This window comes from Papaver somniferum, chromosome 3, assembly GCF_003573695.1.
Source record: "Papaver somniferum cultivar HN1 chromosome 3, ASM357369v1, whole genome shotgun sequence".
Taxonomy (NCBI): domain Eukaryota; kingdom Viridiplantae; phylum Streptophyta; class Magnoliopsida; order Ranunculales; family Papaveraceae; genus Papaver; species Papaver somniferum.
The window spans coordinates 226136495-226149977 of record NC_039360.1 but is presented as its reverse complement, the minus strand read 5'-3'; the positions used below and the strand labels follow the sequence as shown (position 1 = coordinate 226149977).

At 37.4% G+C, this 13483-nt stretch overlaps 1 protein-coding gene across 1 annotated transcript; it reads left to right on the top strand.

Annotated features, from left to right (window-relative positions):
• Positions 1-1518: 1518 nt before the first annotated feature.
• Positions 1519-8240, top strand: LOC113360751 (serine carboxypeptidase-like 45). The gene is made up of 9 exons (XM_026604217.1): positions 1519-1753; positions 1867-1968; positions 2112-2219; positions 7078-7250; positions 7349-7634; positions 7722-7729; positions 7792-7904; positions 7997-8089; positions 8138-8240. The coding sequence occupies exons 1-9, from the start codon at positions 1519-1521 to the stop codon at positions 8238-8240; spliced, it is 1221 nt and encodes a 406-aa protein (XP_026460002.1).
• Positions 8241-13483: the final 5243 nt, after the last annotated feature.

The window sequence follows — 13483 nt, the reverse complement described above, 5'->3', positions numbered from 1 at the left end:
CCGGCTAAACCCTAAATATGAAAAGTCGGCAAGGTTGATAACATAATACCTTGCCGGCATCGCAACTTCCAATTCACAATATCGATTTTTCTGACCTAATTTGACATGCAAACATGAAATTGAAGTAGTAGATTGAGTTTAAGTATGACCTTACTTTCTTAATCGCTCCATTTCTCGTGTTTCAACGGCTACGAATTCTTCTCCTTCAACCGTTTTTTTCTTCAATTTCTTTTGAACCAAACTTGCAATTCCAGGGTTATACTCATTGGGTTTTCTATTAGTTTCTTTCATACGACTTGCCCTAGGTCGTGGCGGTTCCATTTTTGAAGATTAACCGGAACTTTTAAATCGACGATCCACTCAATTTAATCATCGAGTTTTGATGCTGGTGGTGGGGGAGGTCGGTATGGTTGGGGGAGGAGAAGAAGAAGAGAAGAAGGAAGATGAAATGAAAATAAAAAACTGATTAGGATAATAGAATTATAAAGGGCAATGGTAGTATTGTAACTTCACCCATTAGGACTCCCCCTTAGCCCTTAAAAAGAGTCCACTTAAAATTGGGTATACCCTAATTAATCTGGGTGTATCCCAATCTCGCCAGGAAAAACATCTCATTATCACCTCACTTTGTCTTTCATTTCCCACATTCTTCTGAGTATTTAGCTTCACACTCTTTCATTCATTCTTTCTGAATTATAATGTTTCACACTATTGAAACCTGTTGAGAAAATTGGCACCCTAGCGCATCGGAATCACAGGATCACAAAGGGAAATTGGTGATTTGAACCAAATGTGTGAGAAATAATTAGAAAGAGACAGAAGATAAAGAAGCAAAAAACCACAACACAAGATATACGTGGTTCACCTTTACAAGCTACATCCACGGCCAACACCACCAGAAAACTTCCATTAAATAAAAGACTGTTACATGCTCTTTATGCAACCCAAGACAAGACTAAAGAGTTAACAAGAGATACCCGAGAACACCATTGAAGAAACCAACTCTTTAAACCATTCTCCAAACCAGCCTCATATATATCTTCTCTTCTACACCGTGTTCATAGTCGCTAGTAACAGAGGAGAAACATGGAAACACTAGAAACTAGGTTTAGGGCAAATCCCCAAACCCTAAACACTAGAACACTAAAATCCTCTCTCTACAAGTTTTTCTCCAACACCGATATTGACCTTCACGGTAGCACACGACCCTCCCTACCAAAGAGACCAAAAACCCTAAGCACAAGGATTTACCACTCTTCTAGGTTGGATATCCACAAACCTACAATTCTAGTCATATATATAGAGAACACAAACTTGGTCACCAATTATTAGTCTCCAACTAGGAAACTATACTCTTTCCTAAATTGTACAACACCTAGATTAGGAAACCCACCCAATGTGGAAAAGGCCCAAAACAGGAAATCCACTTATTTCCTAACAAAACCCACCCTAATTCTCTAAATTGAAACCCACCCCACACAATGAATTCTTCTTCATTCTCATGTAAAACAGTGAAAAATGGTTGTTGCTATTGTAATTCTGCTTCAATTCTTCATTTCAATGGAGACCGTAATGGCTTCACCATCATTCTTTGACAGAGTTATACAACTTCCAAGTCAACCTCCTGTAAACTTTCAGCAATATTCAGGTTATGTCACTTTAGATGATAAGAAACAAAGGGCATTGTTTTATTACTTAGTTGAAGCAGAATTCAATCCAGCTTCTGAACCTTTAGTTGTCTGGTTAAATGGAGGTAATTCAAAAAAACAAAAGTTGTTTTTTCTCTTTTCATAAAAAAAAAAACAAAAAGTTTCTTCTCTTTTTTGATTTTTGATTCATTGTGATTCTTCTTTTTTTGCTTTTTAGGTCCTGGTTGTTCTTCTCTTGGAGTTGGAGCATTCTCTGAGAATGGACCTTTTAGGCCTAATGGAAATGTGCTTGTGAGAAATGAGTATAGTTGGAACAAAGGTATTCTACTTTTTTTTCTTCCTTCTTCTTTTGATGCATAAAGATTGAATCTTTTTTCAATTTTATGAAACCCTTTTCATGTCTATATTGAATTTTTTTCATGTCTGGACTCTGGATTGAATCTTTTCTGTCCCAAATTTCAGAAGCAAACATGTTATACTTGGAAACACCAGTTGGAGTTGGGTTTTCTTATACTGCTGAGACTACTTCAGAGGATGATGATACTGCCACCATTAGTGATAAGATTACAGGTGATTTCTAATAGTACCGAGAGTTTTACAGTGTTCTCATGTGTGTCTGCGTGTGTGAGAAATGACTCTCATTGGCTGAGTATGAGTTGTCTACATCCTGTCCTATTCTTACTTCTATTGTCTTAGTCAGGACTTGTATAAATACAAGTCTGTCTTGCTTTTAGTGTGTAAGAAAAATCAGTTTCTTGTTTTGATCAATTACTGTAAGAACTATTATGGTATCAGATGAAGCTTCCGCAATCGCCATTAATGGCATTCAACCTATCAACCAATTTTCAGATCTAATTTCTTCAATTCAATCAAAACTTTAATCAATCATCTTACTTCAATTCAAATCTATTGTCATCACTTTTATACACAATTTTCTTGTTTGTTCTTTCAATGGAAGGATATGAATCAATAATTTCGCAAGTCCCTCTTAATCAAATCTCACAAATTCTCAGTTACAAACTCAAAGATGACAATTTCCTCAACTGGAAATCACTTCTTCTACCACTTCTGCGTCGATACAGAGTCAATGGTTTTCTTGATGGATCTTTACCATGTCCACCTTATCTGCTTAATAATGGTGTCAATCCTGGTTATACAGCTTGGCATGATGATGATACTACTCTTGTACTCTGGATTCAGATGTCTATCTCTGAATCTGTAATTCCATATGTTGTTGGAGCTGATTCTTCAAAAGATTTATGGGACAATATTGATTCTAGGTATGCAAGAAGCTCTTCTACACATTCAATTCAGCTTCGTCTCAAACTTCAATCAACAAAACTTGGGTCAGGTACTATTTCTACCTTCCTAAGTGAAATCAAGAAGATAACAGATGAATTGTTTGCTGCTGGTTCACAAATTCATGATGATGAATTGGTAGTTACTATACTCAATGAGTTAGGCCAAGATTATAGTTCTTTTTGTACATATATTCGTATTCGCAATCCACCAATCTCATCAAAGGAACTTCATAATCTGCTTCTTACTGAAGAAATAGTTGTTACAAATAAGAAAAAGAACTTACTTACTGAAGCCAATTCAAAGGCTTTTGCTGCTACAAGACCTTTTGTTCAAAACTATAGAGGTAGTGGTAGAGGTTATCATTACTCTTCAAGATCTGCAGTTCCTTACTCTTGATACATCAGACCACCCCCACTTTTTTATCCAAGAGGTTATTCTCAATTTCAGATGCATTCTGCTTCTTCATCAACAGCATCACCTCATTTAAATCCAAGACCTCACTATGGTTCAGCTCCTTCTTCTTCTGCTCCACCACCAATAACTGACAAGATTTGTCAGATCTGCAACAAAACTGGTCATCTTTCTTTGGAATGCATACACAGATTGAATTTTTCCTATCAAAACAACTATACTCCTCACAATCTCAGTGCCATGCTTGCTACTGCCAATATCATGGGTGAAAATCCTTGGTATGCTGACTCTGGAGCAAATAGTCATATCACTAATAATGAATCTGAATTACCTGAAACAACATCTTTTGAAGAGGCAGATGAGATTCAAGCTGCTAATGGAGAAGGTATGCCAATTACTCATATTGGTCATGTGTCTAAAACAACTTCCTCTCATTCTTTTAATCTAAAAAATGTCCTTCTTGTTCCAAAATCATCTCAAAACTTATTATCAGTGCATAAATTCACTAGTGATAACAACTGTTCTATCACCTTTGATTCTATTGGTTTTGTTGTTAAGGATTACTCAACTGGGAGGATCATTTTATAAGGACCACATAAAGGAGGATTATATCCAGTAAATTTTTCCAAGTTTACTAAGAATAAAGCTTTCTTTAGCAACAATAATTCAGCTTCAGTTTGGCATCAAAGGTTGGCTCATACATCTTTTAAAGTACTTAAAAAAATTTCAGAGATATGCAACTGTCTAGTTTAGTCAAAACACCACTATTTTGTAATGATTGTCATCTAGGGAAAAGTCATAAATTTACTTTTACTTTGTGTTCACATAGGGCTCAATCTCCACTAGAACTAGTGCATATGGAATTATGGGGTCCTAGTCCTGTAATCTCTTCAAGTGGTTTCAGATATTATGTCAATCTCATAGATGACTATTCAAGATTTTGTTGGATATTTCCTTTGTCTGAAAAGTCTGAATTCAAAAATATTTTTCTACATTTCAAATCTATGACTGAAAAGTTACTGCATAATTCAATTGTTAAAATCATAACTGATGGAGGAGGGGAATTCTTAAATAACGCACTACAAGAGTTTCTTAGTATACATGGAATTACTCATGAGGTTTCTTTCCTTCATACTCAAGAACAAAATGGAATGGCTGAGTCCAAACATAGACATCTTGTAGACACAGGGAGAACTCTTTTAATTCAATCAGGTCTCTCAGAAAAATTTTGGGTTGATTCTTTTCATACAACCAATTATGTTATTAATAGACTGCCTGTTAGAAGTTTGGATTACTTATCTCCTTTTGAAAAGTTGTTTGGTCAGAAACCAGATTATTCCTTCTTCAGATCCTTTGGTTCATCATGCTTTCCATGGATAAGGCCTTACACTACACATAAACTCCAACCAAGGAGTGTACACTGTGTTTTTATTGGTTACAGTTCTATGCACAAAGGATACAGATGTTTAGATATTAAAACAGGGAAAGTATATATCTCCAGACATGTAGTATTTAATGAGACTTTCTTCCCATTGAGATCTTCAGATATATTACTTCCTGGCATTGCAAATTCTTCAACACCAACTGATATTGCTTCTACAACTCCATCTGTCAAGATTTCTGCACCAACACCTGCAACATCAACCTCACCAGCTGCATCCATTGACACTTTATCTACTGATCCTTCAAACATTTTTAAGTCATCTGATGCATCCACTACAACTATTTCTGAACATACTTCAGCTTCTGGTATTCCTTCACTGGCTAATTCACACTCCATAGTAACAAGGGGTAAAAGAGGTATTTTTAAACCCAAAGTTTTTAATACAAAGTATGTTCTATCAGCCAATCTTAATTTTGATATTCCACCACCCACACCTACTTGTTATTCTAAGGCAATTAGAATACCTCAATGGAAACATTATATGGAAGAAGAACATACAACCCTTAAGGATGCAGGCACATATACACTTGTTGCACCAGATCCATCCTATAATGTTGTAGGCTGTAAGTGGGTGTTTATAATCAAACATAAGGATGATGGTTCTTTAGATAAATGTAAATCTAGACTGGTGGCCAAAGGGTTTCATCAACAAGAAGGAATTGACTACACAGAAACCTTCAGTCCTGTAGCCAAACCAACAACTATTAGACTAATCATTTCATTGGCAGTTCACTTCAACTGGGAAATGAAACAATTAGGTGTTAGTAATGCATTTTTACATGGGGATTTAGCTGAAGATGTCTATATGAAACAACCTCCAGGATTTGTTGATCAAACCAAGCCTCATTATGTATGTAAACTTCATAAATCCATATATGGTCTGAAGCAAGCTCCCAGAGCTTGGTATGATAAATTGCTACAAATTATTCTCACTCATGACTTCAAACCCTCCTTGGAAGATGCTTCCTTATTTTTTCAAAAGTTTGGCTCAAGGATTACAGTTCTTCTGGTATATGTAGATGACATTATTATCATTGGGAATTCAACTGAGTATATTTCTCAGTTTATCAATCACCTTAAGACATACTTTCCCATTAAATACTTGGGCTCTCTTCAATATTTTCTTGGTCTTCAGGTGAAAAGATATTCAGACAACCTTTTTCTTAGTCAAACTAAGTATGCCTTGGACTTATTGGAGAAATTCAATATGACTGGTGCTAAACCCTGTGGTACACCAGTCTCCCTCTCTACTTCACTCACTGCTTCAGCTGGTACTCCATTAGCAGATCCAAGTGAATACAGATCATTAGTGGGTGCTCTACAGTATCTTACTTGGACAAGGTCTGAAATTGGTTTTGCTGTGAATCAGGTATGTCTTTATATGCAAGCTCCCACTGATCAACACTTTATTGCAGCCAAGAGAATTCTAAGATACATCAAAGGCACCCTAGATTATGGTATACTGTTTTCCAAAGGTCTTCTTACACTACATGGCTTTAGTGATGCTGACTGGGCAGGATCAATTGATACAAGAAGATCTACAGGAGGCTTTTGTATATTTTTTGGTCCCAATCCAATTTCATGGTCTAGCAAAAGACAAGGTGGTGTTTCAAGAAGTTCCACTGAATCAGAATACAGGTCTCTAGCCAATACCACAGCTGAAATTGTTTGGGTTTGTCAGCTACACAAAGATCTTCATCTCTTGCTTCCTGCTCCACCATTGATTTCTTGTGACAATCAAAGTGCGGTTTCTCTGTCATCTAATCCAGTCTTTCATAGTAAAATGAAACACCTGGCCATTGATTATCATTTTGTCAGAGAACTTGTCCAGAACAAAAATATTCAGGTCACATACATTTCAACTTGGGATCAAATTGCTGATATTCTCACCAAGGGACTGGCAGGACCAAGGTTTTCTACACTCAGAGACAAGCTGAAGGTAATCTCTAGTAACAACCTCCAGCTTGAGGGGGGCTAATAGTACTGAGAGTTTTACAGTGTTCTCACGTGTGTTTGCGTGTGTGAGAAATGACTCTCATTGGCTGAGTATGAGCTGTCTACAACCTGTCCTATTCTTACATCTCTTGTCTTAGTCAGGACTTGTATAACTACAAGTCTGTCTTGCTTTTAGTGTGTAAGAAAAATCAGTTTCTTGTTTTGATCAATTACTGTAAGAACTATTAATTTCAACCCCTTTTCATGTTCTTAAAAATGGGTTGCTCTTAAAATTCTGAAATTTATTTGGTGTTTCTTGTTTTTGGGGTGTTGAAGCTAGAGACAATCTTGTGTTTCTGCAACGCCGGTTTCTCAATTTTCCACAGTACAAGCATAGAGATTTGTTCATTACAGGAGAAAGTTACGCAGGCCATTACATTCCGCAACTAGCCGAGCTCATGATTCAGTTCAACAAGAAGGACAAGTTGTTCAATCTCAAAGGAATTGCAGTAAGTAGTAGTGCAGACCATATGTGCATTTGGTTGGGATAATGTTAGATGATTTTCTTGTTGTTCTGAGCTGACTTGTGTGTTTGTTTTGATTGTAGTTGGGAAACCCAGTTTTAGAATTTGCTACGGATTTCAATTCAAGAGCGGAGTTCATTTGGTCTCATGGGTTGATATCTGATTCTACATACAAACTTTTCACTTCAGCTTGTAACTACTCGAGATATGTGAGTGAGTACTACAGAGGCCATGTTTCACCTGTTTGTTCAAGGGTTATGAGTCAAGTAACAAAAGAAACAAGTAGATTCGTCAACGGATACGATGTTACACTGGATGTTTGTATACCATCAGTGCTCTCACAATCCAAAATCATTAACCCCCAAGTGAGTAGAATCCACATTTGCATTACTGTTAAGTTTTGAAGGGAGTTAGTGACCTGAGAGTCAGTGTCCTAGCCAACTGAGCTAATGCCAGTTGGTAGTGTTCTTAAGTTTTTCAAGTCTCTAATTCTGCTCACATTTCAATGTGACGGTCACTTGGGAAGAAGATAGATGTATGTGTCGATGATGAGACGGTGAACTATTTGAACAGAAAAGATGTTCAGTTTGCATTCCATGCTCGTCTTGCAGGAGTTGATAAATGGACTGCTTGCAACAGGTAAACTATCTTCTTCACCTTATGGCCTGTTTTTATAAAGAAAATTTGTCCAAGTTGTTGACTGTTTTTGTCTACCATATATGATTCTGCAGCTCACTGGATTATGAGTTACTTGATTTAGAGATACCTGTAATCTCCATTGTGGGTTCCATTGTCAAGGCCGGAATACCTGTTCTGGTTTACAGGTATGCTTCATTTTAGACTTGAATTTCATTGGTACATTCGTTTTATAGAGATTGGAAGAATCGGTGGGGTGAGGGGGTGGGGGGTGAAGCTATCCTGCTCAGATCTTCTATTTTGAAGCAACTCTTAGCAGAAAAGGCTCCAAGGGGGTAGGGTTTTCAATTTTCTCTCTTGGAGAAATGTCGGGCTCAACAATTTTTGAATCCTTTACGAATTCGCCCGACTTGAGTGAAACTAGACTTCCAACGAATGACGTGGCACGAAAATATTCGGGCATGCAGGGGATGTCCAAAGTCTTCTGCTTTTGGGGTCATATGACACTAAAGAATCCTTGGTTAACAAACGTTCACCCTTTAATCCTTGGTCATATGATACCCCAGGGGCGCTAGTTTCTTAAATCTTGTTTTATATTCCGAAATGGTGAAAACTTTGGTCCAAGAATTTGTAAATCCATAATCTCTTTGTTTTCTGTTTTTTGTTTTCGGACACCGCAGGGGCACTAATCCGGAGCTGGCAAGTTTCAAACTAGTGATATAATCTTTCATCACCCAGAGATCAATGTTGCCCTTATATGTAGGATTAACTATTAGGTAAAGGTCCTCTCCAAGAACACCCACTTCCATATAATCATATCGAACCAAACTATTGTTAGAAATCCATGGGCCTAACTAACCTCGAAAAACGGCTTGCAAGGTTAGGGTTGTCCATGGCTTATTAAGCATGGAATCTAGTTTGTCATAGGCGATGTGGTACTATTTAACACCCTCCCTCAACGACTAGGGTTACACTGAACTGATGGGTATGACAGCTGTTGACTGGGCTACACTGACGGGTATGATACGAAAGCCGTTGACTGGGCTACACTGATGGGTGGTACGGAAACCACGGACACACGGATGGACATGGGTGCGTTGAGAGGGGTCTGGCTCTGATACCATGTTAGAAATCCATAAGCCTAACTAACCTTGAAAACCGGCTTGCAAGGTTAGGGTTGCCCATGGCTTATTAAGCATGGAATCTAGTTTGTCCTAGACGATGTGATACTATTTAACAACTATAACTTCATAGTTCCTCACCCCGTGAATAATTCCATTTAAAGGCTTCACGGAAAACTGAATACGAAACATATCATAAGGTATGTCTTTAATTCTCTTCCATGAATTTAGACGTAATCTACTAACCCAAACTTCAGAACAACCGAAACTATCAAGAACAACTTGTAATCATCAATTTTCCAGTCGTAAAAAACCCAATATATGGAAAAGGAGTTTCTGTTGTAGGATTCATGATGTTTTATGAACGTGTATTCTCGAGTTGATGGTAATTTCTGATGTATAATCGCGGTTATATCTTCAGGAAGGCTCCCCAACGTTGCCATGGGGCTTTTGTTTTTGCAATATAGCTTCGAAAGTATCTTCATGGTTATAGCTATTGCAATTTGAATATGCAAGATGAAGGTTGGCTTTATGTGCATATATAGCGCAGTCCCAAATACGTACCTTGGCATACCCTTTCCTTATAAAACACAAAACCCTTGCATATTACGTAGCTTACCAAATAAAGGAAACGGTTTCCAAACTCAAACTCAAACTCAAATTAAAGAATCACTCGTATCAATTTATGGAGAGAACGCTACGTAGTCCACAGACTTGTGCGCACTTCATCTTAATACGTGTCAGGATTGTCTATCTACATACACTTCTAAAAGCAGACATGTACCAGAAGTTTTTATGTAATGCACATAATGGTGAAAGAAATTTCTCAGACTGGAGGAAAAGAAAAAAAAAGTTTAACCTTCCTGCCGAGAACAAGTCCAGAGATAGGGTGGTGACAGAAGGCTACCCTCCCACATGTCTAGTTGGATTGTAATGTCTCCAGGTGCTCAAATTTGGTCTAGTCACAGGGAAAACCAAGATTATCAGCAAATAAATGTAGTTCTTTTCTCACTGATCGTTTTGCAGAGAAAAACAAGGGAAGCCGTGCTAGAAACAACTGCATAGCATGATAAAATCTTCTAAAACAGCAATGGATTCCTATAGGAAACTGACAAGCAGCTTATTATAATCAGAGCTTGGAAATGATAGACGTGTTCTCTAGTTTTCCTAACAAGGTCTTTCATGTTCTGTCCTAGATGGTGGAGGCTCGGATTAAGAAGTGCATTCGCTTACATGACCTAATTGCTGTCAATGCGTAAGATTTGAACTGTTAAAGACTTGCCGTAAAATATTTCTTTCAAAACATTACAGGATCTGATATGATGAACCAGTTAACAAATTATGAACATGCAGGGACACAGAACTGAATCAACAACCCTCCATCTGATTCTGCTAATTGCAAATTCTTATCAGCAAAACTCCGGTTCACTGGTTTCTCCGCCTCCCTCACCACTCTCACTCGGTAACTACTGGGGTTTGGTACATTCATTTAGTATAGTGCCCCCGGACTGATCCCAATGGATATCTAGTTACAGCCCAGTGAGCAAAGCCTTGTTGCTAGTACATTTCCCAAGCCTGCACTGCTATCCTATCTTTTGGGTGACGACTGGAGTAGGATAGAGTCATAGAGAACATAGAACCATTCACAGACCTTAGGTTCCAAAGAAAAATAAAGCTAAAGAACAAGGAAAAATTGGACAAAGAAGGTTAGAAATTCCAGTTAATTGGTCTATTAACAAGTCTGCGGATATACACACTCTGGAGGTACTCAAGGTCATATAAAATGTTCGGAGAATGGGATGCCTCGCGATGGATCACCTCGAGAAAGCAACTATTCTTTGTATCTTTTGTTCTCCTCCTGCATTCAAAACAAAATTACACACAAAAGAAAGAAAGGGAAATGAGATTCTTGGGATGTTCTGCAATGGGCTTTGTTAATGGGCCTTCTGATCTTAGTTATCCCTAACTTGGTGCTCTGCGTATTCTAATCCTTCAGTTTTTGGTCGACCAATGATGCTGCCAGTCCCTAACATGGGGTTCTATCCAAATTATCTTGTTATAGGGGTGGCATGGTTTATTAGAGGGGTGGCAGTGTGATAATAGTGTTCCTTTAGTTGGTTAGGAGGTGTCCAAATGGTTTTGTAAATTATCTAGATTACCCTCCCCATATTTTAACCTAAATCAAAGCTAAATTGAAAATATGTTTTCTTTCTTCTTCTCTTCTCCTTCCATCAACCGTAATCTCCATTAAAACTCAAAATTTCATCATCTTCAATTAATCAGTGATTCGAAAATTAATCAAGTATAATGACTTATATGAGGTATGTTATGAAAAACCCGGTTAGGGTTTAGTTTATTTTTTTCGATTTAAGTTTAATTTCTATCAGAAATTAAGGTTTTAGGTGACAATTGAAATTCAAATTTCTGGGTTTATATGAGTTACGGTTGTTTTTAACTATTACGAACCGTAACTGGAGAATTTGATGTTGTTACGGTTGGTAATAGTTCAATTACCAACCGTATGTTCTTATATCAGAGAATTTTCTTCAGTTACGGTTGGTAACCATTTTTATTTAGCAACCGTAACTCAGTTACGGTTGGTATCGAGCATTTGGTTACCAACCGTAACTCAGTTACGGTTGGTATCGAGCATTTAGTTACCAACCGTACTGGTTTTACAATTGGGTTTTCCCCAAATTTAACAAGTTACCGTTGGTACTTCATCTTTTACGAACCGTAACTATGAATTACGGTTGGTTACGAGCAAAATGCCAACCGTAATTAGATCTGAAAATGTAAGAAATTGAATTTTTTTACGTATTTGTGCAACAAAAAGCTAGTAGGCACTAATTTAGAAGTATACCTGGTCATTTTCAGGCATTGGGTTTTCACTTTGTTGGTTAATTTCTTCAATTGATTGAGATTGACCTTCACTTTGAGTTAAAACTTCTCTACCATCTCCAAAAAAAAATTTAAACTCTAAAATCTGATTTTGTTTTGATTTTGAGTTAATATAAGTGAAATTAATCATTAACATTAGACTTGATTATCATCACTAAACTAGGTTATCAATTATGAGGGTTAATTTGTCATTTCCATTTTTTTGGTAAAAGACACCTTAAATGATCATGTAATGACCCTTTTTGTCCTATTAGAATGCCGCCCCTATAACGGGTTACTATCCAAAAGGTCCTAAGAAACCTTGTGTGCCCCTCATAAAAATCTCGATGCATAATTCTTCCTGTCAGCAAAAAAGTTGTAGTGTTCCACTACAATGTGCTGGGGATTGGTCAAGTTCCTGTCAGTCTCCCTGGACAGTTTCTGATCTCCCAAAATTGAAAAATCCTTTCTCGCATTATCCAAATAGAAGTGCGTAATGCCTTGTCGAAATGGCCACTGTATGGCAAATTCGGCTAACATGGGCACCCTGAAACAAAAAAAAAAAAATGCTAACTGTAATATTCTTCTTGCTAAGAGAATAACTACAGTGTCAAGGCAACAAAACAAACAGAAAGAGTTGGAAGCAAGGTGATCTTTTTTGGGGGTTTTATGCATGTTATTGCCTTGGTGTCCCATGTGATGTCAGGTGTGCACTTTGGACTTCTAAAACTTGTGTTTTGGGTGGTTTTGTGAAGTGTGGTGGACTGGTGGTCCTCTTCCTATCACCGAACCACCACTTAGGGATGAGTGAGTACTTGATAAAGTATATGCATGAAGAGAGAGTCCACCGCCCAGATCCCAACGGTTTCCTGCTTTTGGGAATGGGAACCCCAGCTTTTGTTTTGTTTTTCTAACGCTAGCGACTCCTAATTCTAAAGTCTAAAGGTGGAGTTGTTATCACTAGTATTTTGGAGCCCAAAGTCTTAGACTGCCGTTGAAGTCAACCAGCCCCCGAGGACATTTGGTATTTCTTCTCCTTTTCTCCTTTATTTCTTTTTTTTTAGCACAGAAGATTTTACTACTAAATTTAAAGAGGAAGATCCCTTTACATTTTTATTATTATTACACTATTTCACATGTTGGACATCATTTTTGTGAATAAAAACCAAACCGTAAGGAATTTGAAGCAAATATTTTGAGGATGTGTTCCTCTTACCGAGTTTTACATGCCTACCAAAATAGCACATTCCGAAATATAAAACCTCACAATCTACCGGTTTTAATTTCGACGGCAAGAATTCGCAGATTTTCAACGGCTCATTTTCAAAGTAGTATATGATGATGTTATACGTCTCGGAATGCGCTCATTTTTGGTAGGCGCGTAGAACTTGGTAAGAGGAACATATCCTCAAAATATTAGCTTCAAATCCGTTACGATTTGGTTTTAATTCACAAAAATGATGCCTAACGTGTGAGATAGTGTGATAATAAAAGTGTGAGGGGATCCCTCCTCAAATTTAAAAGGTGATCTTTTTTTCATGGAAAGATTAAATTAAAACTAACTAACAAATATTACAGTAC